Source organism: Elephas maximus, chromosome 3 (genome assembly GCF_024166365.1).
Source record: "Elephas maximus indicus isolate mEleMax1 chromosome 3, mEleMax1 primary haplotype, whole genome shotgun sequence".
Classification (NCBI taxonomy): Eukaryota; Metazoa; Chordata; class Mammalia; order Proboscidea; family Elephantidae; genus Elephas; species Elephas maximus.
The window spans coordinates 212160251-212188238 of NC_064821.1; the positions used below are offsets into that span (position 1 = coordinate 212160251).

Consider the following 27988-nt stretch of genomic DNA (forward strand, 5'->3'; position numbering starts at 1 on the left):
CAACAACAGCAGCATCTTCAAGATGAAAAACTGATTGTCAGGCAGAGTTTTCTCATGCCATTCTCATTCTAATGCAGATGCTGGATTCTTCCTGGGATAAGCTTTAAAAATCTTTATCATTTGAAATTATTGTTTGCAATTTTCTTACATATCAAGGTCCTAGTGTTTCACTTTAGAAACATCTCACTTTTTTCTTCCTGTAAAGAACAAATAGGATACTTTTGGTAAAGAATACCAAGGAGCTATCCTACAGAGAATAGATAGAACCAAAGGTTAGTGAAGGAGACCATCTCCAGGAAGGAATTTTGTGGAAGGCGGAAACCAACTGAACATCCTTTGCAGGAATAGAGCAAGTATTGCCAGATGCAGCAGGAAGCCCCACGGCTGAACCTAAGGAGGGATTTGGCCCTGATGAGTGGAAAATATCATGGCCTTATTTCTGAAAGCAGCTTTCCTGCAGAGACCACAAACCAGTGGCTCTGAAATTTGATGTGCACAAGAATTTCCTGGGGAGCTTTTCAGATTCCAACAGAGATTCTGATTCCATAGGTCTGGATTTATTATTGAAGTTATATTTAGGAATCTGCAGTCTTACAGGCTCCCTGAGTTATTCTGATGTAGCAGGTCTGTGGGTCATATTTTGAAACAAACTACCTCAGACAGGTCGTCTGGGATGGCTTCAAGTTTCGGGAAGTATGGAGGTAGTAGGATAGGCTGAATGTCCTCTTTAAGCCTTGAATCAACCTCAGAAGCAGTGGTCTCTGGAAATGAGCTATTTATGTTTTCGAGAGGGTGTCAGAATAAGTGGAAAGATTGCAAGAGATCATCCTCTTTCTAAAATGTTTGAAGGATATAAATTTAATAATGATTTGGGCTTAATGGAGCTTTTTTCCCCACTGATTCAGCATCCATTTGACATTGTTCCTTCCATTGTAGGGGAGGATAACAGCCATAGCTACTTCACTGGGTAGTAATGACGAGACGAGACAAATTATGCAAACAAATAAGACGATACCAGCTTGCTATAAAGCAAGGGTTGGAAAACTTTTTCTGTAAAGGGCCAGATAGTAAATATTTTAGACTTTGTAGGTCATGCAATCTCTGTTGCAACTGTTCAACTCTGCCTGTTAACTCCACTACTCAACTTTGTAGCTTGAAAGCAGACACAACAGCACGTAAACAAATGGCTACGGGTGTTCTGTGGATTGAATGATGTCCCCCCAAAATACGTGTTGTAAATCCTAACCTCTATGGCTGAGGTTATAATCCCATTTGGGAATGGGTTGTCTTTGTTATGTTAATGAGATGGGATTTGTGTAGGGTGTTTGAGTTAATCTCTTTTGAGATATAAAAGAGATTAAACAAGGGAGCAAAGCAGAGATGGGGGAAGAGAGATGCCAAGCCACGTGAAGATCCCCCAGGAGCAAAAGCTGAGAGGAAACAAAGACCTTAATCCAGAACTGACAGAGAGAGAAAGATTTCCCCTAGAAATGGCACCTGCATTTGGACTTGTAGCCTCCTAAACTGTGAGCAAATAAATTCCTCTTTGTTAAAGCCACCCACTTGTGGTATTTCTGTTATAGCAGCACTAGATAACTAAGACAGGTGTGTTCCAATAAAATTTCATTTACAAAAATAGGTGGTGAGCTGGATTTGGCCCACTGACCCCCCATAAGGGCTAGATAAATTATTATTATTAATATGTTGTTGTGTGCTGCTGAGTCGATTCTGACTCATAGTGACCCTATATGACAGAGCAGAATTGCTCCATAGGGTTTCCTGGGCTGTAATCTTTACAGGAACAGATCGCCATATCTTTTCTCGCATGGAACTGCTGGTGGGTTTGAACCACCAACAGCTTACAAATAATCCTTAATAATTAACAAAGTAATCAGTTTTTATCAAGAACTAAGTATGTATTTTCGCTATGAGTCGGAATTGACTCGATGGCACTGAGTTTAAGTATGTATGCCACCTGCAGTTTTTCTTCAAAGGAATCTACTTACAGGAGCAATGAAAACAAAACTTGCATTCAGATGGTGTTGCCATCTCAGTGGGTTCTAAAGAAAAATTTCTGCTGACAAAGAGTTTGCCACCACATTGCTGTAGGGCCTTGAGGGAGAAATCCAGGCCAAAACTAAGTTCGGTGTTCACAAAGGCTTTGGAGAAACAAGAAATTTGGCTAAATCTTCAACATCTCTGACAGTCGCCCTCTCTTTGAAGATCTTGGTCAATAATGAGGTATGTTGGGGCTCAAGGCAGAGTCTATCCCGCAAAGCATAGTTCGTGGAAAGGGCAGATGATTATCTACAATTTTGTTCCATGTCCATTGACAATTCAACTTGTTGCTTTCAGAAAATGTTCTTCTAACAAACTGGAGTGCTTTTATCAGATGACAAAGGTTATGTAATTATTTGGCTTTTGGTTTTGGGTATCTGTAAGGTTAGACCTAAATACAAGGTTCAATCCTTGTAACGCTTTTCACCTGTGTGGGAGGTATACTTTTCTCCCTTAATTTTTATTATTTCAAAATGTCCACGATTATCTTAAATGTTAATGTATAGATACCTTTTATTGTATTTGAACTGTGGTGTTGGCGAAGAATGTTTAATATACCATGGACTACCAAAAGAAGGAACAAATCAGCCCGAGAAGAAATACAGAGTACTCCTTAGAAGTAAGGATGGTGAGGCTTTGACTCACTTACTTTGGACACATCACCAGGAAAGACCAATTGCTGGAAAAGGACATCATGTTTGGTAAAGAGAGGGTCACCAAAAAACAAGGGAAACCCTCAATGAGAGGGATTGATGCGATAGCCACAACAATAGGCTCAAACATCATGAAGACAGTACAGGACCAGGCAATGTTTCATTTTGTTATACATAAGATTGCCATGAGTTGGAGCAATAACAACAACATCTTTTATTGTAAATTCCTTCAAATGCTTTTTAGGTCCAGGTGGAATGTAAACCCAAAAATTACAAATAAAATTAATTAGATCAGATTTGCAAGAGTACTGTTTTTTGTGTGAAGAGCCTCCAAAGTAACATATAGGTGAATATGAATAAAACAGTCCATTAATAAGTACTTTATCAACAACGGAAATTTTTGTAAGTAAGTATTATGAGGTAAGGTTAAGATCTTCATTTCTAAAAGACATGAGTTCCATCCCAGCTCCATCATATACTAGCTGTGTGGTCTTGGATATGTTACCCAACTAAATCTCAGTTTCTTCATCTGTAAAATGGGTATACCAGTTGTACCCATCTCGCAGGATTGTTATGAGAATTAAATGAAATAATACATATAATATGAATATAGCACAATGTCTGGTCCATGCTAAGTGCTAAATATGTATCAGCTAGCTCTTCTGGCATGTTTATTTTTACAGCAGTGTTTCTGTCAAGATATAAGAAATGTGGCTATTTGTTCAGCTTTCAGTATGAGGCTCTAAAAATCTGCGCATTGCTATTTTCTAAGTCTAGCCTCTTAATTTTTCTCCAGTATTTCTGTGTGACCCCCTCTCCCAGGCAAATGGATCATGACTTAAATCTGAGACCTTTGTTACCAAATAGAGTCCAGACAGAAACACCACCAAGGACATCATGCAGGATTTTAAATATGGACCCACAATTAAAACTATCCAATAATTTAAACCGTGGACTTGCTTTTTGTTCTGTATACTTCATTTTTTACATGATTCCCATATATCAGAACTGGCAGTACTATTTACCTGGGCCAGTGTTATTTTGTCCTCTTTTTTGGAGAGCTTAGTTAGCCTGAGGGAAGGGTAGGATGGCAAAGGAATCCCATGACACAGTTTATGATTTTACGTATAGACCAAATTCTGCTAACTCTCCACAGTTACCCTTCTCACTCTGTCCCTCCTAACTCTAAACTTTGGAATGTAGATTTAATATTTGTCTTTTTTGTTTTTCCTTAAAAGGTACTAACTGACAAATCCAAAAGCTTTATGCAGACAGACTAGAACCACTGTAGCTGGAAGAAAAAGCCCACAACAACTGCAAGGAGCCCAAGGATTTTCAACAGGAAGGAAATCGGGAAATTGGAGGATGCCTTCAGAGAACGAGTCTTTAAAGGCTTCAGGATCCTTTGTTTCTGAGTGAAGATGGCATTCCTGGCTCCTTCCCACTGCCCAGGCCCAACTAGGCGATACTGATAAGAGCTGCAGGGTCCAAAGTAGAGTTGCACGGCCAGTTTAGGATCTTTTAACAAGAAAGAGAGGATGTCTGGCTTAGCACCAATTTCGAAGGCGAGCTCATCCAAGTAGTCAATGTAATTGGTCTGTACAATCTGGCTTTGGCTCTCTCCAAATCTTAATAAAGAAAATGAAAAAGGCAGATTCACAAAACATTTTCAGTTAAATAAACATATTGGATGTTCAATAGCTGCTGAAAAAATAAAGGAATGAGGGAGTGAAAATGAGTTTTTGAATGTATCTCCAGTGGAAAGTCAGTTTATTCCATTGGAAGGCCCATGCCTCGGACAGAAAGTAGGCGGTAAGATGAAGAGTTGCAAATTCATGAAACTTTTAGGAATGTGGCCAAATTAATGACTATGATTTTTATTTGGTATTTATTAAGCAGCTGCAAGTCTCTAGGGAAGTATAAAATGCTTAGGATTGCAGTAAAGATTTATGAGATAATGCATTATGAAAGCCTAGCTCAGTGCCTGGCACAGAGAATATGCTCAATATTTGCCAGTTAAATTATTTAAGTACCTGGCACTTTGGCTGGCATATAGCATCTGGTCAACACATGTAAGAAGAATTCTAACTGATGATGGGAAAACTCCTACACAGGCTGGAAAATTCCTGTGATGTAAGACCCAACTTTCCAAAGGTGGTTGATTACTGTTGAACCAGAATTCATATCACAAACTATCAATTCCAGAACCTTCACTTCACACCGATACCTTTTAATTTATTCTTATGGGAGATCCCCCAGCTAGCTTCCCAGGGACACTCAGGCCACCATCAGCACCTCTTCCCCACCCTCCTCACCCCCATTCCATCTTTAACCACAAGTGTGGGTGGCCTGAGAGACAGCAGTGGAATCTGACACAGCGTCACATCAAACTGAAATGAAATTAAGTCAAGGAAAAAGGGCCTGTTTTGGTACAACTGCTATGCATTAAGTAGTTGGTTCTTAAACTGTAGCGTGTATAAGAATCATCTAGAAAGAAGATAAACCAAAAAACCAAACCCATTGCCACCGAGTCAATCCCAACTCACAGCGACCCTACAGGACAGAGTAGAACTGCCTCACAGGGTTTCCAAGGGAGCGGCTGGTAGATTTGATCTGTCAGCATTTTGGTTAGCAGTCAAGCTTATTTCCAGCCTTACCCCCCAGAGATTCTGACTCAGCTGCTCTGGGTTGTGGGCCAGGAATTTGCATTTTTAACAAGAAGCCAGGTGGTTCTTATAGGTAGCTGGATCATTACACTTTGAGAAACACCGTTCTATGTTAAGATTTTTTTTTTTTTTTTAACATACTTACAGGTCGACTCTTTTTTCGTTCCTCGTGATAATGTCTGCCCTCATAGTACTCTCTGAGGGCAAGGTACACAAGCCTAGGAAACAAATGGTTGGTGTGAGTAGTGGGTCTGACTTCATGTCGTTGCTTTATCAGGTACTTAATTCCTAACATTACACTTTAAGTGTTTAATCATGTTGCCAGTCAGGGCTGCAGGGTTGAGCTCCAAGGGGCGCCCTTCTTTGTGCCTGTCTGGGAGGCTGCCTTCGTTGTAGTCTGCAGCATAAATATGAGGTGGAGAGGGCTAAGGGAAGTGGCTGGAGAATTATCGCAGTGTGAGGAGCCTGGAAGCCGTGTCTGGTGGCTTGGACTGTATTCTGAGGGTGATGGAAAGCTGGCAGAGGGTTCCTGCAGGGAGTGACAAGATTAGTGTGTGTTGTGGGAAGATTCCTCTGGTTGCTGAATTTTGGAAAAATGGCCCCCAGGGAGGTGAGCCTGAAGGCAGAGAGACCAGTTAAGAGGTTATTGAAGTTAGCCTTGTGCGAGCTGAGGTCTCCTGGACTAAGGTAGTGGGGATGAGAACTTGCTTGTGATCCCACCTGAAGTCAACAAGGTCCTTGGAGCTCCAGACTTATGCTGAAAACTAGTCAGTAGCACCTGGATATGACTAAAAAACCAGTTGCTGTCAAGTCAATTCTCACTCATAGGGACCCTATAGGACAGAGCAGAACTGCGCCACACGCTTTCCGAGGTTGGAATCTTTAAGGTAGCAGACTGCCACATCTTCCTAATGCGGAACGACTGCTGGGTTCAAACTGTCAAACTCAGGTTAGCAGGCAAGTGCTTAGCCACTAGGCAACCAGGACAAGGAGCCATCAGAAACCTCAGGTTCAATGAGCCCCAAACTGAGCTCATCAATGAAGCCCTCCCGCGTCCAGACGTGTACCTTCTTCCCTGTGTCTCCTCACTGTTCACAGCACTGCCATCCACCCAGTCTGTAAAGCCAAGGGTCTGGGAGTCATCTTGGACTCTACCCCTAGTTTTTCCACTTGGAACCAGTCGATCTGTCCAGTGGATTTTATCCTTAACTGTTTCTAACATCTCTGCTCTCCATTGTTTCTCTCTACCCTGGTTCAGGCTGCATTATGTTGTAGTGTAGCCATATCCTCACTGGTCTTGGGCCTCCAATCTTTTTCCCTCTCATATTTATCTTCTACACTCCCTGGGTGGTGCAATGGTTAAGCTCTCTACTACAAAACCCAGTGCCGTTGAGTCGATTCCGACTCATAGCGACTCTATAGGATGGAGTAGAACTGTCCCATAGAGTTTCCAAGGTGCACCTGGCGGATTTGAACTGCACTCTACTACTAGCCCAAAATTGGCAGTTCAGACCCATCCAGAGGTACTTTGGAAGTAAGGCCTGGCAATCTGCTTCTGAAAGGCCAGAGCTTTGAAAACCCTATGGAGCAGTCTACTCTGCAAAACATAGGCACATAGGGTCCCATGAGTCAGAATCTACTTGACTCCATGGCAGCTAGGTAACAAAAACCTCTGTTGAAATAGTCTGTTTAAAATGTAACTCTGATAACATCTGTTGCTTACTTATAACTCCTCGTTGGCTCCTTTGTGCATCTAAATATCCTGAGGAGCTTTCTAAATTACGGATTTCAGGACCTCATACCAAACTTAATCAGGATCCCCACAGGCCCACCAGATGATTTTTGTGTGCAGCCAGATTTGGGAAAGAACTGGTCTACATTTTATATTCAAAGCTCCTTAGTATGGCCTACAAGGCTCCTGTGTTCTGGCTCTTTCTTCTTCTCCAAGGTTTCTCTGTCACTCCTCTCCACCTTGTTCACTGAGCTCTAGGAATGTCGAATAGCTTGTAATTCTCCAATGCATGCCTCTGTGTTTTTGCTCAGGCGATTCCCTTTTCTGCACCTGGAAGGCTCAGCCCCCCAGCAACTCCTGCCTGACTACCTCCCTTCTCCTTATCTCACTCTGCTGTTGCTAAGTGCCCTTTCTCTTATTCTCATAGCATTCCATGCATTCCTCTATCAAAGCACTTGCCATGCTATGTTGAAAGGATCTGTTTAAATTTCTCTCTATCCTACCAGGTCCCAGCACAGGGCTAGGTATTCAGTGAGTTTTTGTTGAGCTGAATTGAACTCAGGGTGGGGGTGGGGGGATCATGGGCTGCTGGGGAGAGTGAAGTGCTACACATGCTCAGACAGAAACCTTTCAACAGTTCTATAACTTTGTAGGGATCTGCTTAGGTATTAAGAGTTAATTTGGAGTTAAGTATGAACTAGGCCTAGATCTCTCGATTTGCACACGTTCTGAGGAATTTATAAACACCATATAGGTAAAACTAGGAGACATAAATGTTTTCCTTCTTAATCTGATCTCTCATGATTCAAAGAAAGTATAGCATATACTTAAAATTTTATGCCAGTTGAAATTCTCTGAACTAATGCTTTGAAAGGATGATTTGGGGTGTTTATTACTATATCTCTATATCTGTTATCTGAATTCTTCATCAATCTTGTGACAGCAGCCAAGGTTGACCACAACTGTCTTACCTAAAATCATTACTGAGCGAACCCAATGAGCTGTGAAGCCCTCGGTCATTCACTTGCCTTACCTTTGAAAACTCTCGTCACCCAGCGAGCTTGAAGTTCAACGGTTGGGAAAATGGAACCAAGGGGCTGGATGAGGCCCATGCACGCAAGGGTTGGCTTCTCCAGGTGAGGGGGAAACATGTACTTATAAAGAGAGACCATATTATTCTCTACTTTAACAAATGAATCTTCAAGGAAGGGAAAAGAGAAGGTATATCCTGTTGCAAAGATAATGACGTCAATGTCCTCCTCCACTGTTCCATCTTCAAAAATGGCAGATGTCTCTGTGAGCTCCTTCACTCTTGATTTCACCTTGATGGCTCCGTAAAGCACACGGCTGGGAAGATCATCATTCGTTACTGGCTCTTTCATAAGGTATCTGAGATACACGGGAGAAAGCACCAGAAGAATCATTTTGCTGAGGAGTCCTGAACCCTCTCTGTATTATTTTGGGGTGGCTCTGAAAATTGAGGGGTTTCTCAAAAATCCGTAAAACTTGACTAGCTGGCCTGTCCTAAACCTAATTACCTGACTTTTTCTCTTACCACTCCCCTCAAAAAATAGAGGGAAATACGTAGATGAGGCAAATAAAAGACATTTCTAAAAGGGAGATACTCCCAGGGGCTTAGACAAAATGCCAGTGCCTATGATCAATCCCTGGTTATTCTAGTGGTTATTATTTCACTTGAAGATAATTCTGGCCATTGATGTTTCTACTGTCTTATACTACCCACCATTTTTAACTATGTTGCTGTTTTGTATCAACTTTATCTGATCACAATTAAGTCAATTTCTATTAGTTTTGAAGCTTTTAAAGGAATCAGTATAAAGTTAATATATACAACAACTAGGTTTGGGCTATTTGCTGATCCCAGATAGCCTTGGTGACTGTGTTTATGATTGTGTAAATAATGGAGCACGATCTGCTGACTTTTCTGCGTTTCCCTTTTTTGTAGATTTGGGAACCATTTCCCTTTTATAAAGTAATACGTGCCACATGATTGCAATTTATATCTCAGAATACACAGTCACATGGTATTTGCCGAAAGATGCCCTTTCATCAAATCGCTATTCTGTTTTTTTTAAAAGGAATGAGTCTTATCAACTAAAGAAAAATAAACAACCATGTTGCTTGTGTTTCCAAGTTCACCACTGTATAACTTTGAGATCAAGAGATATCTGCCTTTTGGGAAAGAAGCAACGAGTACGTTCTCAAAAGCTGCAAAGCTGCCCATGGGAAAAACTCTGATGGTGTACAGAGTTGCCAAAGTATAAATGATCATGCTGACCACTCTGAGCAGGTTCACAGTGGGTCCTGAACGCAGTGGGAGAAAAATGTAGAACACAGTTCAAATTCATGAAAAAGACCAGATTTACCAATCTGATTAGTGGAACCCTGAGGCTATGGCCCTTAGAATCCCTTCACACCTGGAACTGAACCCATTCCCGGAGATCATTTTTCAGCCAAACAATAGACAGCCCTATAAGTGAACAATAACGTCTGTGAGGAACGTGTAACCACATGAGACCAAAAGGGCAGTATTTGCCCAAAAACAAAGTTTGGAAGGCAGGAAGGGGCAGGAAAGATGGGTGAACGGAAACAGGGAACTCAGGGAGGAAGTGGGTAGAGTGCTGCCACATTGAGGGGACTGCAACTGTCTCAAAACGAAATGTGTATAGATGGTTGAATGGGAAACTGATTTCCTCTGTAAACTTTCACCCAAACCACAATAAAACGTTAAAAAACAACACAAGACAAAGTATAAACAATCAGTTCAAGAATTTGGGGCACATTTTTCCTGCACTTTCAATGTAAATCATGACCATGAAAGCTCAGAGTAGGAAGGACCTTAGAGGGATTCTAGAAAAACTTTTCATCCCAAGTAAGAATCTCTATACCTTCTCTGAAGGGCAGGTCACAATCTCTCAAAGGTGCGCTCTCCAGGATTGGACAGCTTTGGGTATTGGTAAAGCTCTATTCGATCATCCTAGTTCTGCTTTCTGGAGCAGCTGATAACATCTCTACTTCTCCTTAAACATTTTTTTTGGAAGGCACAAAGAACAAACTTAGTATTCAAACTCCAGGATCTATATGATATTTATTCTAGGTTGTAGTACAAACCATCATGTTAGCAATCTGGAGTTTTGCAAAGACAGGCACCTTTGGACAACCTTGTTTACCAATGAGTATACTGTAAAACAATTTAAAAAACTCTACTTGTTTTGAGGCTCAAGACCATAATTTTCATGGTTGAACCACCGATTCATCTGCCGTTCCATCATCCATTTCAGAACCATTCGTGGCAGGACATTTCGGAGCATGGAGCTAAACCGGGTGTGAAACACCACGTCCCAAGGATAGCCATCGTCAGAGATACGGCTCATGACCCAGGACCCTTGTCTGAGGCTGATAAACACCTGGTAAGCAAAAAAGAATGCAGGTGAATTTAGGGCATTTGTCTCATTTGGGAGTGATCTACTATGCTGGTGATGTATCACATGTATGACCCCGTAAAAGCTAAGATTAGAAGAGTGAAGTACCTCCTAGTTTTCACTGCTCTGTGGTGGCTTTATCATAAAAGGGGGTATCTAGCTTTTATGATAAAAGTCAGTGTTGTGTAACTGACAGAGTGCAGTCTATAGCAAAATCTTGAGCACTTCACGGAGACAGGAGAAAAATCTCTAGGCCAGTACTGATGATAGGATCCACAAGTCTACCATGTTTATAATCCTGGTTTGCTGCTGCTTACAGAAAGGCTCTTCTTCCTCCTTTCACCGGGTCCACCTGCCTCCAGTTTCTCCTCTGGTGAAGGGAAGCAATTACAATCACTGGAAATGTTAATTACAATGGTTGGAAATGCATGATGATAGCCTAATGACTATAGAGGCATAAACATATGAGTCTGTATACCCGTGGAGGAGGAATGACAAGGAAAATCAGCCCCCTTCCATAATTAAAACGACCTTACATATTGTAAAAGTTAAAAATTGAACACATACTGCAATTGTCTTTCTTTTCAAGTGCACATTTGAATTTCCTTCCAGCTGGGTTCTTTACCTTGTTTACTCAGTTTCTCTTGTTCTCATCATATACATTTAAATCTCTTCAAATGTATATTTTACTGAGTTTACTGTTACTCCCCCCACTGTCAAAATGTATATTTGAATTGCTTGCCCCATATCTGCATACCATTCTGAGTTATTTGATTTTGGCTGTCCTTGATAAACAGCTTCATATGAGATTTACTTTGCAAGCAAATGGATCCACTTCAGAGTTCAACATTATGGAGTCTGGAGCCATACTGCCTCGGTTTGAATCCCAGCCCACCGTTTATTAGCTGTGTTACCTTGGGTGAGTAAATTTCAACCTCTCTGCCTCAGTTTCTTTCTTGGTAAAATGAGGGTAGTAATAGCACTTACCTCATGGGAGACTATTTTGTGGATTAAGTAAGATGATATATGTAAAGTACTTAAAAGATTGCCTGGCAAATGATAAGCATTGCTCACTATTACTTTATAAATTTAGACTAGGGGAGGGGGCATATGGCACCGTAAGCCGTCAGGTGCTGTGGAGTTGATGCTGACTCACGGCGACCCCACGTATGTCACAGTCGAACTGATCGCCATAGGGTGTCCAGTGGCTGAATTTTGGAAGTAGATCACCAGGACTTTGTGTGGACTCGACCCTCCAACCTTTTGGTTAGCAGCCGAGTGTGTTAATAGGCAGGATTTTTACATAGCAAGACCCATGTAAGGCATCGGCTCCTGGAAGCCAAGATTCGATCTCTTTGGAATATCTAAGTCCAAATCACTGACTTGACGACATCTAGTGGTCAAGCAGGAATCTTCACTTGGGCAATTGCTAAATTGGCTCCTAACGTCTTACTCCATCCTACTTCCTGCCTCAAGCTTTGCAGGTGTTCCCAGCAGGAAGGAGACTGTAGCCAGTGGCTCCACCTGCTCCCATTCCTCTCACCTCTGGACTCTGCTGTGCTCCAGGACTCTACTGTAAGTGCCTCCCCACTTGCTCTTCACACTGAGGTCTTGAAGCTTTGAAAAGTGAAAATTGGTTTATTTTCACAAAGAGGGTGAGGATCCCTTGGGTCTAGTATCCCACTTTCTGGTATCAGTGACCTGCTCGGTCCCCTGGTTGGCACTGGCTGTTAGATGGCATTGGGAAGTGCCACTGTAACCCCTTTATTAACCTGGTGGGGAGAAACCATGTTTACTTATCACATTTACTGCTGGGCATCTTGGGCCCTGGGGACCTGAGACTCAGGACAGGAAAGTTTGCTGGTTGTGGGTCATGGCCATGGTCAGTCCCATGAGGCCAGAAGCTACCAGGCGAGGAGTTGTGGGGTCATGGCCATGGTCAGTCCCATGAGGCCAGAAGCTACCAAGTGAGGAGTTGTGGGTCATGGCCATGGTCAGTCCCATGTGGCCAGAAGCTACCAGGTGAGGAGTTGTGGGTCATGGCCATGGTCAGTCCCATGTGGCCAGAAGCTACCAGGTGAGGAGGCTAGTGAGAGAGTGAGAGGACTCCTGGGTTTAGGGCCCTGGAGAGAGGGAATGTTTGGGGGAAAGGAACCTTAGCTATTTTTCCATCTTTGCCTATGTCTGTCCTTCCAGAAGCATTTTATTTTCTGTTATTTCCAGTCTTCTCTATCAGCATGACCTACATTTCATACTATCTGCCTCCTTGGTAGCTCAGCTGGTGTCATTCCTGAGCAGGTGCAAAGCTGACAGAGGTTGGAAGACCTCAGGGAGCACCTAAATACGTATAATCTTGGTCAGGAATTTTATTATTTATGTAATCTTTCTTTTTTTGATCCTTCAGTAATCAAGGATTATCCACATTTCAAATATAATTGAAGTATGCACTAAACTTCTAAAACCCGTTGCACAGAGTCGATTCTGACTCAGAGACCCCATTGGACAGAGTAGAACTGCTCCATAGGGCTTCCAAGAATTGGTTGGTGGATTCAAAGTGCTGAATTTTTGGTTAGCAGCCTGAGCTCTTAACCACTGTACTGCACCCCCAAAATATGAGCAGATCAACTCCTCATTAAGCCCCCTGGGTAGAAACAAGGCCTTTTTATACTGAAAGTCATCAGGTCCAAACTCCGCATTTAGAAATGAAATGGCTTGCTCTAGATTCCATGGCTGGTTAGTAGCAGAGATGGGAGGTAAACTTTGGCCTCTTGACTTCCAGGTTTCCTATGATACCACGGTGGGCAACCTATAACCAATTAATGAGTAACGGAGCCTCAGTTGTGTGGCTGGGGTTCTCCAACGTGTCCCTCCTCTTTCCTCTATGGTACGAGGTAAGCAGAGAGCATCGCACCTGAGCAGCCTTCTTACTCAACTCCACAGCAATATCTGAGGCCGAGTTTCCCATTCCAATCACCAGGATGCGCTTCCCCTCAAATCCCTCTGGGTGCTTGTATTGGCGGCTATGGAAGTACTGGCCTTTGAACCTCTCGATACCTTCAAGGAGAAGAGACAAGTCCATGAACTTCTGAGTAAGCAACTATGTCAAGTTAATTTCAGTAAAACTACATTGTGTCAACTCTTCCTTTCTGGGGTCAATCTTTTGTTCTTCCTCTTTCCCGCTGCAAGACCAACCAGCAACCTCAAAGTAAAAAACACGTAAGAAATGCTAGGTTATGCATATGGCACAGGACCAAAGGAGATGATTTCAGGGGGTAGCATATATTTTTACAGAGACAAATGGTTTTTGGTGAATTACGAGAGTCAGATGGTGGCTTTTGACTATCCACTTTTGCCTACTTTTGGACTGCATAATACTTTAATATCATGTAGTGTATTTTTTTTTTTTAGTGTATATTCTTTTAACTATTTCTTAAATACTTTATATAGTGCTGTTATTGCAACTGTGTAATTAGGATGATATTTATCATTCTTATTTTGCAAAAGCAAATAAGAACTCTATTAAACTAAAAACTTGGAACACGAAAATTGAGAAATGGTCTTCAGGTTGCAGTAAGTCATTAATGGCTGTTGTGTGCCACCGAGTTGATTCCGACTCATAGGAACCCTGTAAAACAGAGTAGAGCTGCCCCATAGGGGTTCCTAGGCTGTAATCTTTACAGGAGGAGATTGCCAGGTCTTTTCTCCTATGGAGCTGGTGGGTTGGTTCCAACTGCTGACCTTTTGGTTAGCAGCCCAGTGCTTAATCATTGCACCACCAGTAACAGCCGGTGGTTAATCACAGACCAGCCTTTCTGTGCCCTTTTGTGTGTACCGTTTTTACACTTTCAAGGAATACTTGACTTTATTAAAGTATTTTCCTCTGAAAGAACTTTTGGATTTGTTCTCAAAGTGTGGTCCCTGGGTCGGCAGCATCACCTTCACCTGGGAACTTGTTGTTGAGTGCTGTTGAGTTGATTCTGACTCATAGCAACCCTAAAGGACAGAGTAGAACTGCCCCACAGGGTTTGCCAGGCTGTAAACCTTTATGAGAGCAGATTGCCAGGTCTTTTCTCCAGCGGAGCAGCTGGTAGGTTTGAACCGCCAACTTTTTGGTTAGTAGCTGAGCGCCTACTCCTACTGAATTGGAACTGCTAGGTGTGGGCCCCACCAATTTGTGTTTTGAGAAGCCCACAAAGTGATTCTGATGCCATGCTAAAGTTTAGGAACCACTCTTCATTTAGATCGGCAGGTCTCAATTCTGGCTGTATATTAAAATCACTTGGGCAACCTTTACTTGACCTAGGCCCACCCCACACCAATTGAATCTTTGGGGGTGGGGTCCCAGCCATCAGGAATTTTAGAAGTTCCACAGGTGATTCTAATTGAGGCCTGGCTTGCACACCACTGTTTTAGATGTTTTTCTCTAGAGCCTTGGGAGGGGCCTGGGGACATCAGGACAGACGGCTACGGGGTTTCCATTGCTGCCTGCCTCTCCTCCCTCATCACTGTCTTGTAGCAACCCTTATTTCTAGGAACTCTCCCCGGCAACCCCTGTCCATGGACATGGCTCCAGGGAAAAGCCTCCAAGGATGTAACAAAGTCACAGGTGTTTGGCAGGATAGAAAAAGGCCAACATAGGCACATTGGGCCTCTCCAACAATTTGGGTGAGAATTCTCTGAAATTCGGGCAGAAGATTTAGCAACTTTGAAGCAAGCTAGCCGAACTCCCTGTATAACGAAGACTCAAAAAGGTCAGTAGAAACAAGGGTAATGTTTGGAGTTTTTCCTTTCTTGCTCTGTGCTGACCTTAATGTTACGCCAAGTCCCAGCTGCTAATCCTGCCCCTCAGTACAAACTGTGTCTAAAGTACCTGGACACATGCTCTAAACCTGGGCACGCTGTGGGCCTCACCTGGGAATGACTGCAGTGGGATGTGAGGTAGGATGTGGTGGCCACTGCACACCATAACCGCATCAAAGACTGCACTTTGCTCCTTGCCGTTGCTCTTGGTAACAATCTCCCATTGGCCAGAGGATGAGAAATCCTGGCGTTTTGTCACACTGAGGACAGTTGTCTTGAACAAACAGAGAGTGCATCATTCAGGATTACTCTGGGCATAATATGGGCCTTTTACCATGTTCTCGAAGTGGGGATGGGTGAAGTGTAATGTCTAACTCTGTAGAGATTTCATTTGACTCCACTGCAAGCCACTTAAGGCAGAGACTGCTGAGCATGCTCTTCTCCTTCTTCTTTGGTAGAGAGCTAGGCTGTTTTATAAAAATTAGCTCTAAAGTTATTTTGCTTTGTGTAAGAGGCCTGACTCAACAGTGGGAACCAGCCTGTTAAGGGTGTAAAGTATGGATTAAGGACTTGAGAGAAAGAAAAGGAAGGCAAGGATACAAAACACGTGTCAATCATTCCTGTGACCACATGGTCAGTGGTTATGTGGACTCTGCTTGAGAGAAGATATTTCATGTGAAGCACTCTGCATAGTGCCTGGCACATTGCCAGCTCTCCACAAATGGCAGTTGTTGACATTTTATTATTATTATTATTAAAACAGAGAACATTGTGTTGGCAATATAGTTTCTCATCTCATTTGAATGAAATGATTTATTGGTCCTTGGGTTTGTTTATATAGCTTACTTTCTATAAGACGGTTAAATTGATTTTTTTTAAGTACATAAATGTTGCCTGTCTGCTTCGTTTAAGAAATGGAGATAAAAATTCAAGATATTGAGTGAGAATATTTTTTTCTCAGTGTGTATTGTTTCTGAACATTATTTAATATAGTGCTGAGAGATGAGCCCCTCAGGTAGGAAGGCACTCAAAATATAACAATGGAAGAGGTCCCTCCTCAAAATAGAGTCAACCTTAATGACACGGATGGAGCCAAGCTTTTGGGACCTCCATTTGCTGGTGTGGCACAACTCAAAATGAGAAGAAACAGCTGCGAGCATCCATTAATCAGAATGTGGAATGTAAAAAATCAGAATGTGGAATGTACTCAGTATGAATTTTCGAAATTTGGAAGTCATCAAAAATGAAAGGGAACACATAAACCTCGACATCCTAGGCATTAGTGAGCTGAAATGGACTGGTATTGGCCATTTTGAAACAGGCAATCATATGATCTACTATGCTGGGAATGACAAATTGAAGAGGAATCGTGTTGCATTCATCATCAAAAAGGACATTTCACGATCTATCCTGAGGTATAACGCTGTCACTGATAGGATAATATCCCCATGCCTAAAAGGAAGACCAGTTATTATGACTATTATTCAAATTTACCCATCAACCACTAAGGCCAAAGAGGAGGAAACTGAAAATTTTTACCAACTTCTGCAGTCTGAAATTGATCGAACATGCAATCAGGCTGCGTTGGTAATTACTGGTGATTGGAATGTGAAAGTTGGATACAAAGAAGACAGATCAGTAGTTGGGAAATAGGGCCTTGGTGATAGAAACAATGTCACAGATTGCATGATAGAACTTTGCAAAACCAATTACTTCTTCATGCAAATACCCTTTTTCACCAACATGTGGTGAAATACGTGTGATTATACATGTGGACCTCACAGATAGAATACACAGGGATGAAATCAACTACGTCTGTGGAAGAGAAGATGGAAAACCTCAATATCATCAGTCAGAACAAGGCCAGGGGCCGACTGTGGAACAGACCATTAATTACTCATATAAAAGTTGAAGTTGAAGAAAATTAGAACAAGTCCACAAGAGCCAAAGTATGACGTTGAGAATATCCCATATGAATACAGAGACCATCTCAAGAATAGATTTGATGCTTTGAACACTAATGACCAAAGACCAGATGAGTTGTGGAATGATACCAAGGACATCATACAAGAAGAAAGCAAGAGAACATTAAAAAGACAAGAAAGAAAGAAAAAGCCAAAATGGATGTCAGAAGAGATGCTGAAACTTGCTCTTGAAATAGAGTTGTTGTTAGGTACCCTGTGTACCACAGAACGAAACACTGCCTGGTCCTGTGCCGTGCTCACAATCATTATGCTTGAGCCCATTGTTGCAGCCACTGTGTCAATCCATCTCCTTGAGGGTCTTCCTCTTTTTCACTGACCCTGTACTTTACCAAGCATGATGTCCTTCTCTAGGGACTGATCAATCCTGACAACATGTCCAAAATATGTAAGATGCAGTCTTGCCATCCTTGCTTCTAAGGAGCATTCTTGTTGTACTTCTTCCAAGACAGATTTGTTCGTTCTTTTGGCAGTCCATGGTATACTCAATATTCTTCACCAACACCACCATTCAAAGATGCCAATTCCTCCTTGGTCTTCCTTATTCATTGTTCAGCCTTCCCATGCATATTATGTGATTGAAAATACTATGTTTTCGGTCAGGTGCAACTTAGTCTTCAAGGTGACGTCTTTGCTTTTCAACACTCTAAAGGGGTCCTTTGCAGCAGATTTGTCCAATGCAATGCGCCTTTTGATTTCTTGACTGCTGCTTCCATGGGTGTTGATTGTGGATCCAAGTAAAATGAAATCCTTGACAACTTCAATCTTTTCTCCGTTTATCATGATGGTGCTTATTGGTCCAGTTGTAAGGATTTTTGTTTTCTTTATGTTGAGGTGTAATCCATACTGAAGGCTGTGGTCTTTGATCTTCATCAGTAAGTGCTTCAAGTCCTCTTCACTTTCAGCAAACAAGGTTGTGTCATCTGCATATTGCAGGTTGTTAATGAGTCTTCCTCCAACTTTATGCCCCATTCTTCTTCATATAGTCCAGCTTCTTGGATTATTTGCTCAGCCTACAGATCGAATAGGTATGGTGAAATGATATAACCCTGATACACACCTTTTCTGACTTTAAACCAATCAGTATCCCCTTGTTCTGTCCGAACAACTGCCTCTTGATCTATGTACAGGTTCCTCATGAGCACAATTAAGTGTTCTAGAATTCCCATTCTTCAGAATGTTATCCATAACTTGTTATGATCCACACAGTTTAATGCCTTTGCATAGTCACTAAAACACAGGTAAACATCCTTCTGACAGTCTCAGCTTTTAGCCAGGATCCTTCTGACATCAGCGATGATACCTCTGGTTCCCTGTCCTCTTTTGAATCTGGCCTGAATTTATGGCAGTTCCCTATGGATATACTGCTGCAGCTGCTTTTGAATGAACTTCAGAAAAAATACCAGAGAGATGTTTACCTCTTGTTTTACTGACTATGCAAAAGCATTAGACTGTGTGGATCATAACAAATTATCGATAACATTGCGAAGAATGGGAATTCTAGAACAGTTAACCGTGCTCATGAGGAACCTGTACTTAGATCAAAAGACAGTCATTTAAACAGAACGAGGGGATACTGTGTGGCTTAACATCAGGAAAGGTGTGAGTCAGGGATGTATCCTTTCACCATACTTATTCAGTCTATGTGCTGAGTGAATAGTTTGGGGAAGACTCATTAACAACCTGTGACATGCAGATGACACAACATTGTTTGCTGAAAGTGAAGAGGACTGAGGCACTTACTGATGAAAACCAAAGACCACAGCTTTCAGTATGGGTTACATCTCAACCTGAAGAAAATAAAAATCATCAGAACTGGACCAATAAGCTACATCATGATAAATGGAGAAAAGATTGAAGTTGTCAAGGATTTCATTTTACTTGGATCCACAATCAACGTCCATGGAAGCAGCAGTTAAGAAATTAGATGATGCATTGCATTGGGTAAATCTGATGCAAGAGATCTCTTTAAAGTGTTCAAAAGCAAAGATGTCACTTTAAGGACTAAGGTGCACCTGATCCAAGCCATGGTGTTTTCAGTCACCTCATATGCATGGGAAAGCTGGATGGATAAGGAAGACAGAAAAAGAATTGATGCCTTTGAATTATGGTGTTGGCAAAGAATATTGAATATACCATGGACAGCCAGAAGAGTGAACAAATCTGTCCTGGAAGAAGTACAACCAGAATGTTCATTAAAAGCAAAGATGGGAAAACTTCGTCTCAAGTACTTTGGACATGTTATCAGGAGGGACCAGTCCCAGGAGAAGGATATCAGGCTTGGTAAAAAAGAGGGTCATCAAAAAAAAGGAAGACCCTCAAGGAGCTGGATTGACACAGTAGCTGCAATAAGGGGCTCAAGCATAAAAAGGATTGTGACAGGACCAGGCAGTTTTTCATTCCGTCGTATGAGTCAGAACTGACTCGATGGCACCTAACAACCACAAGAAACCCCATTTCTACAGAGAAGGTAAGAAATAAAACAGCAGTTTGATTTTATTCCTATGTCCTCCAAGGGGAGTAAGGCTAGGAGCATTCAGTGGTAGCTGGTGTTAGTTTAGGTACAGTTTCACCAGCAGTATCATCATCATTCAAAACTTTCAGTTTTAACAGATGGTTTTTTCTTTTATGTTAATATATATAATCCATAATATCAGGTACAAAATGATACTACTTTTTGGGTTTTCTATCATCTTTCAGAAAGAATTGGATTGGGATAATTTGTTTTATTCACAATTTCTGTCATTATCTGAGCAACCATCTAGTTAAAAGTGAACTGTAACGTAGACAAACTGATTTCTCTAAAATACAATACCTGGAACTGAATATATTTTAGGAGATCAAATTTTCTGGCAACAATTCTGAAGTATTCCAGAAGCTTTGAGTTGTGCAGGAAATTTGGGAAATGTTCAGGCATTGGAAAGTCACTGAAACAGGACATTTCTTTGCTGGTGTTGGTGATGACAGATTGATAGATACTTGCTCGGCCTTCTTCAACATTTTCCTGAAGGATCAAATAAAATAATTAGTGATTATTGTGTGTTAAAAAAATCCCTTGGTTCCCTGCTCTTCTTTCTATCCCTCACCCCTGGGTGATGTGATCCTCTTCATTGCTCAAGTATGACTATAATGTTTGGGCGATGGGGTGCACTGTATATGCTCCATCATCCTACGTGATGGGCCTGGTGGTTTCACTTCTCAGTGTTGCTCACTGGGAATTCTATGACAAGGGGTGGGGGGGGCAGTTCTTTGGGCACATTACAGGATATTTAGCATCCCAGGGCTCTCCCTATTAAATGCCAGTTGTTGTGACAACCAGCCCCTCTCTCTAGCCTTTCCCTGGGGAGGCTAAATAATCCCTCTTTCCCACCTCTTTGAGAACCGATAAATCCTGGAATACAAATCAGAGAACATAACAGAGAATTTCAGGTAAGACAATACTTTTCAGGGCCGGGAGTTTTCACATCGATGTAAATCTCTCTGGCATCACTTTGTGAACCTTCCTCAGGTGATAAAGGTGAACAGCACTGATACCAAATGAACCTTAAATTGATTCAGAACATTGGTGAATGTGTGTTGGTAAAACAGGAGGCAGCACAGGCTATGCTACGCTCAGTTTATCATGTCTTGTACCAGAAGCGCAGGAGCCATTGGTGGTTCGGTGGCAGAGTTCCCACGTTCCACGCAGGAGACCCGTTTGATTCCCGGCAAGTACACCTCAAGCACAGCCACCCCCTGTCTGTCAGCGGAGGCTTGCGTGGGTGTTGCTGTGCTGGTGAACAAGTCTCAGCAGAGCTTACCCACTAAGCCAAGTGAAGGACAAAGGCCTGGCAGTCTATTTTCAAAATCAGTCAGTGAAAACCCTCTGGATCACAATGGTCTGATCTGCAATCGGTCATAGGGATGGCGCAGGACTGGGCAGTGTTTCATCCCATTGGGCTTGAGGGCTGACATGACAACAGCCAGCAACAGTGAGTGCACCCTGCGTAGCGTTCCTCACGTTAAATCTTAGAAAGAGCAACAGATGGTGATTCAGCGTCCCTGAGACCAACATACTAGCCAAGAGGCTTTTATAAGGAAATTTAAATAATGCTACCCAAGAACTCCTCGATAGATGCTTCCGCATACGCAGAGACTAAAGCGTAATCTTGACAAACAATGGGTGCTCTTTTGACTCAGATGGAGTGTAGAGAAATAAAAAGCTTGTGGGAAGACATTACAGTCATATGTCATTAACATCCATGACATATTCTGTGAAATAGGACTTCATGTGATTTGGACATGCGAACACCAAATTACAGGCAGTCATCGGGTTACGAATGTCTGGCTGACGGACAACTTGTACTTAAGAATGGACTGCCATAAATACTATTAAAAATTTGAGTTAAGTACATGTGATAGTGCGTAACAATGAACAAATGCACTACTTTGTGAGGCTCGTGAAAACATTGCGTGGTTTGGAAGTGTTTTATAGGCATGAAAAAACCAAAGCCATTGCTGTTGAGTCGATTCTGACTCATACTGACCATATAGGACAGAGTAGAACTGCCCCATAGGGTTTCCAAGGAGCTGCTAGTGGATTCAAACTGCCAACCTTTTGGTTACCAGCCAAGCTCTTAACCATTGTGCCACTAGGGCTCCTTTATATGTGTAGAAAGGTAAAATATGTACTATATATATAAATGTGGACTCTCTCTCTCTATATAGATACATAGTGGTTAAGATACACACACACACACACACACACATATATAGTGGTTAAGAGCTAGGCTGTTAACCAAAAGATCAACAGTTCAAATCTACCAGGAGCTCCTTGGAAACCCTATGGAGCAGTTCTACTCTGTCCTGTAGGGTTGCTATGAGTCGGAACCGACTCAAGGGCAACGGGCTGGTTGTTTATATACTAAGACAAACATTTGAATAACTGATGCTAAATAAATTGTATGTACCTGTTCTGACTTACCTATAAATTTGACTTATGGACAGACTTAGGAGTGGATCTCTCTGGTAACCTGGGGGCTGCCTGCCTGTATGCAAGAGACATGAGATAACACACGTTGCACGCGGGAAGCTATCGTATTCATTATGTCAGGTTACGTCCACTATGTCCAGTTATGTCCACTACATCCTGTTCTCAGATTGGGATTTCTGGATTCTGTTGTAACCTTGTGGAATCACAGACATATATGTGGTTGGCTGTTGCCCGAATGGATGTTATGTGGTGCATGACTGTAGTTGCAAAAAATTACTTAGTCTTACATAAACAGCACTGTAGTCTCTTCCACAGAAAGGTAAATAAAAGTATTCACTTATAATCCTGCCACCACAATGAGTCAATTGTCCATTTTTTTTCCCTTACCATTATTCATATAAGCTCACTATTTTCCTGCTAGAGTTTTAGAATTCCTCCTTAGATTTTTTGGCAATACTGAAAGAGGGAGCTTGGACTAGCATGAGGAGCCTGAGCTTTGGAGTCAGACATGAGTTTGAATCTGTCTCTTTCAGACTGTGTGAGCCTGGATGAGTCAGTGTCCCAGAGCCTCAGTCCTCTCATCTGTAGAATAGGAACATGCTATGTGCTTAATAAGTAGAATCTATTATTAAAGAATCTATACCCTGGTGGCATAGTGGTTAAGTGCTACAGCTGCTAACCAAAGGGTCGGCAGTTCAAATCTGCCAGGCGCTCTTTGGAAACTCTATGGGGCAGTTCTACTCTGTCCTCTAGGATCGCTATGAGTCGGACTCGACTGGGTGGCACTGGGTTTGGTTTTTTTGGTTTTGGTACAGCTTCAGCAGAGTTGTCAGCTACAGTGGGGGTTTCACTACACTATAAGAAAGGCACCTGCAGTAGCCACTTTGATGAACACCAAGGTTACACAGAGGCTTTCTGGCATTCTCTGTACAGGAGGTTACACTTGATTTTAAAGTTAAAAAAAAAAAAGTAAACTTGCTAAGTCTTGCCCCTTTTACCAGCCAAGCTCTTTACATGTATTGGGTGTTACTGTGTCCCAATGGCAGGGATTATCAGCACTAATATGGGTCACCAAAGCTGAAATGATGTTTGCATCAGATCATGTCACTTAAGAGCAAAATGTAGAATTCTTGCTAAATGATAAGTCTGTTTGTAAACATCCTCCTCTCTCACCCCCTCTTTCCCTTTCTTCATCATTCATTCATTCACTCATGCTAACCACAGGCCAGGGGTCAAATACTTTTTTCCCAAGCAAAGTGTTTAACTTTTCTAGTCCAGAATCAAGTCTCAGGTGATAATTTCATTAAAATTTCGATGGCTTGGTAAAAGCTAGTCAGGTTAGGGAATGCCAACTTTCTAGGAGGTTAGAGTTTATTGTGGTGTCATTGCTGACCGTGTGGAAGGAAACATTAGGATTCACGGGGGGTTACATTAGAATACAAAGGGGTTTCTGTCTCTTACACAAGGATACGGTGATCTGAACTATGAATGAATAAATCATGGTATTTTTAGTTTTTCAAACGGTAGTTTCAGATTGCCTGATACTACAGTCAAGCTTATTTGTGAACTACCTCTGGATGTTTTAGCATCGCTGAACATAATGGCCTTGGCAAGACTGAATGTCTAAGTTTCTTATCCAACAAGATTCTCAAAATAGGAAATTTTTCATAAAGTGCAGAAATAATTTCTCTTAAGACCAGATAACTTTATAAGTAGTGCAGAGTAAACATGAGGGCTCTGTAGTTAGACTGACTGGGTTGATATTGCAATTCTACTAATTTTAACAGCTTTGTTTACTTAGACAAGTTTCATAATTCAGTTTCCTCATCTGTGAAACAGGGCTCATTAATCATCTTAGTATCAAACAGTCATTGCAAGGCTTTAATGAGATTAGATAAAGTGCTTAGCACAGCGTCTAATAAGAACTCAATAAATGCTTGCCTCCGTTGCTAGTATTACAGGCCAGTACAGTTAATTTTACTAAACCAGCCAGAGTTTTGAAACACTGAAAGTAAGATTGACTGTTCTAGTATAGCCAAAACGTTAGCTTTTTTCAAGTACCAAAGAATTGACTTTAAAATATGGTTGGCTCCCCAGAAAGGTCAAATTTAAGGGACTACAAGTCATGAAAAGAATTGGTTCTGGTATCTTAGCCTCTACAGTCAGGGCGAGACCCTTGTTTGGAGGGGATTTCCTTTTGTAGTTTGTCAGTGATCACAGGTGACATCACAGTTCTGTTTCTGAAGATCAAGTTATAGTCTTTATTGTTGGGCTAAAAGGTTGGTGAACATCAATAAAAGGGAGCATTTGTGCTCATATGCGCTTCTTGCTACATTTACTTAGCTGAAGAAGGTATCTGTGTTTATACAAATCTGGGTAAAACTGGCTGAGTTTGCCCAGGGTTATGAAAGGAAGATGATTCTTATTGATTTAATACAGAAATATGTGTCAGATGTCTATTCTGGCTCAAGCCCTGGGCTTAGAGTTGAAGATAAGATGCAAACAGGACAGTTTCTGTGTTCGTGGAGATTATCATTATATTGAATTGATATGCTCAATTAGACTTACATACTTTTTTTTTATACAGTGCCAAGACAGAACTGAGTGCTAATAAAGTCTGAATAGTTTATAATTACTTGGGAAATAACTTTCAGTTTTGCCTTGTTTAAATATACACAATGGCTTGTGCAAAAAACAACTGTCTGCACAAATGTTTCTACACAATAACACCAGGTAGGAAAATACCTTCACAATGCTTCACTATTCATTGTTTTTAGGATTTGGAATTTAGAATATTTTAAACTCTTATATCCCAGAGGTTTAATGCATTAAAAATTCTCTCATTTAAATTTAATATTTCTGAAAAATCCCTTGTGTTTTCTTTACAAGCTATCCACCATTTTAAAAATTTTGGCTAATTCTCCTACTCACCAGCTATGTCATCTTGGGCAAAATGTTTAACATTCCTGGGCTTTAGTTATTTTTGTATGTAAAATTAGAGGTGTGCTTGGATGACCATTAAGTTCTTCTAGTTCTAAAATCCTGGAATTCTGTGATTTAAACTTACACATGTCCACCTCCAGCCTCCCCATCAAGACACCAGTCTAAGCGCCCAGGCATCCCACACTTAGTGGCATAACCCACTTTTATTCTAAATAGCTAATCTTTTTTTTTTTTAATTTTTATTGTGCTTTAATTGAAAGTTTACAAATAAGTTGGTCTCTCACACAAAAACATATACACCTTGCTACATACTCCCAATTGCTCTCCCCCTAATGAGACAACCTGCTCCCTCCCTCCACTCTCTCTTTTCATGTCCATTTCGCCAGCTTCTAATCCCCTCTACCCTCTCATCTCCCCTCCAGGCAGGAGATGCCAACATAGTCTCAAGTCTTTTTTGAGCAGGGTATTGTTCAGTTTTCAAGTGTTTGATTTCTTTTCCCTGCTTTTTCTGTTATTGATTTCCTTATGGTCAGAGAAGATGCTTTGTAATATTTCAACGTTTTGGATTCTGCTAAGGCTTGCTTTATGACCTAATATGTGGTCTATTCTAGAGAATGTTCCATGTGCACTAGAAAAGAAAGTATAGTTGGTTGCTGTTGGGTGGAGTGTTCTGTATATGTCTATGAGGTCAAGTTGTTTGATTGTGACATTTAGATCTTCCGTGTCTTTATTGAGCTTCTTTCCGGGTGTCCTGTCCTTCACCAAGAGTGGTGTGTTGAAGTCTCCTATTATTATCGTGGAGCTGTCTATCTCACTTTTCAATGCTGATAGGATTTGTTTTATGTATCTTGCAGCCCTGTCATTGGGTGCATAAATAGTTAGTATGGTTATATCTTCTTGGTATATTGTCCTTTTAATCATTATATAGGGTCCTTCCTTATCCTTTATGATGGAATAAACATTAAAGTCTATTTTGTCAGAAATTAATATTGCTACTCCTGCTCTTTTTTGATTGTTGTTTGCTTGGTATATTTTTTTCCACCCTTTGAGTTTTAGTTTGTTTGTGTCTCTAAGTCCAAGGTGTGTCTCTTGTAGGTAGCATATAGAAGGATCGTGTCTTTGAATCCATTCTGCCACTCTCTATCTCTTTATTGGTGCATTTAGTCCATTTACGTTCAGCATAATTATGGATAGGTATGTGCTATCATTTTGATGTCTTTTTTTGTGTGTTGTTGACAGTTTCTTTTTCCCACTTAATTTTATGTGCTGAGTAGATTATCTTTATATATTGTCTGTCCTTTCCTCATATTCGTTGTTGTTGATTTTGTTGCTGCTGAGTCTCTATTTTTTTCCTTGTATTTTAGTGTAGGATAGTTCGTCTACTTTGTGGTTACCTAATTATTTACCCCTATTTTTCTAAATTTAAACCTAGCTTTTATTTCTTTGTATTGCTTCATCTTCCTCTCCATATGGAAGATTTATGACTACATTTCTTAGTCCCTCTTTATTGTTTTAATGTTGTCTTCTTTTACTTAATAACATCACTGTTACCCTCTTTTGAATGTTTTTTTTTTTTTTTAATCTTGATTTATTTTTTTGAATTTCCTTGTCTGGGTTGACTTCTGATTGCTCTGCCCAGTGTTCTAGTCTTGGGTTGATACCTGATATTATTGATTTTCTAACCAAAGAACTCCCTTTAGTATTTCTTGTAGCTTTGGTTTGGTTTTTATGAATTCCCTAAACTTCTGTTTATCTGGAAATGTCCTAATTTTGCCTTCATATTTGAGAGACAGTTTTGCTGGAAACATGATTCTTGGCTGGCAATTTTTTCCCTCAATTTTTTATATAAGTCATCCCATTGCCTTCTTGCCTGCATGGTTTCTGCCGAGTAGTCCGAGCTTATTCTTATTGGCTCTCCTTTGTAGGTGACTTTTTGTTTATCCCTCGCTGCTCTTAAAATTCTCTCTTTACCTTTGGTTTTGGCAAGTTTGATTATAATATGTCTTGGTGACTTTCTTTTGACATCTACGTTATGTGGTGTTTGATGAACATCTTGGATAGATATCTTCTCATCTTTCATGACATCAGGGAAGTTTTCTGCCAAGAAATCTTCTACAATTATCTCTGTATTTTCTGTTATCCCTCCCTGTTCTGGTACTCCAATCACTCATAGGTTATTTCTCTTGATAGAGTCCCACATGATTCTTAAAGTTTCTTTGTTTTTTAAAATTCTTTAATCTGATTTTTCTTCAAATATATTAGTGTCAAGTGCTTTATCTTGAAGTTTAGAAATTCTGCCTTCCACTTGCTCAATTCTGCTTCTCTGACTTTCTATTGTCTACTTCTATAATTTTATTTTTGATCTTCTGAATTTCTGATTGCTGTCTGTCTATGGATTTTTCCAGCTTATTAAATTTTTCATTACGTTCCTGAATAATCTATTTAATTATATTGCTTCACCTGTGTGTTCCTTGGCTTGTGCTGCATATTGCCTCACTTCTTTCCTGATGGCTTGAAGGGTTCTGTATATTTATCTACTGTATTCTTCCTCTGGTAATTCCAGGAAGGCACTTTCATGTAGAAGATCCCTGGATTCTTTGTTTCAAGAGCTTCTTGAGGCGATCATGGTCTGTTTCTTTATGTGACTTGATATTGACTGTTGTCTCTGAGCCATCTATAAGTTGTTGTATTAGTTTATTTTATGTTTGCTCACTGTGTTGTAGCTTCTTGGTCTGTTTT

The 27988-nt window shown here is 41.0% G+C and overlaps 1 protein-coding gene across 4 annotated transcripts in view; it reads right to left on the bottom strand.

Moving 5' to 3' along the window:
- Positions 1 to 2539: 2539 nt before the first annotated feature.
- Positions 2540 to 27988, bottom strand: part of FMO2 (flavin containing dimethylaniline monoxygenase 2) — a 34511-nt gene continuing 9062 nt past the window's right edge. The window contains exons 3-9 of one of the 4 annotated variants that reach the window (XM_049881247.1): positions 20150 to 20338; positions 15464 to 15626; positions 13464 to 13606; positions 12096 to 12169; positions 8143 to 8498; positions 5523 to 5595; positions 2542 to 4339 (exon numbers count right to left, since the gene is read on the bottom strand). In XM_049881247.1, the coding sequence (XP_049737204.1) occupies positions 3988 to 4339; positions 5523 to 5595; positions 8143 to 8498; positions 12096 to 12169; positions 13464 to 13606; positions 15464 to 15626; positions 20150 to 20338 (1350 nt within the window). In that variant the 3' untranslated portion in view covers positions 2542 to 3987. The other 3 variants (XM_049881246.1, XM_049881248.1, XM_049881249.1) reach the window with 3 other exon arrangements.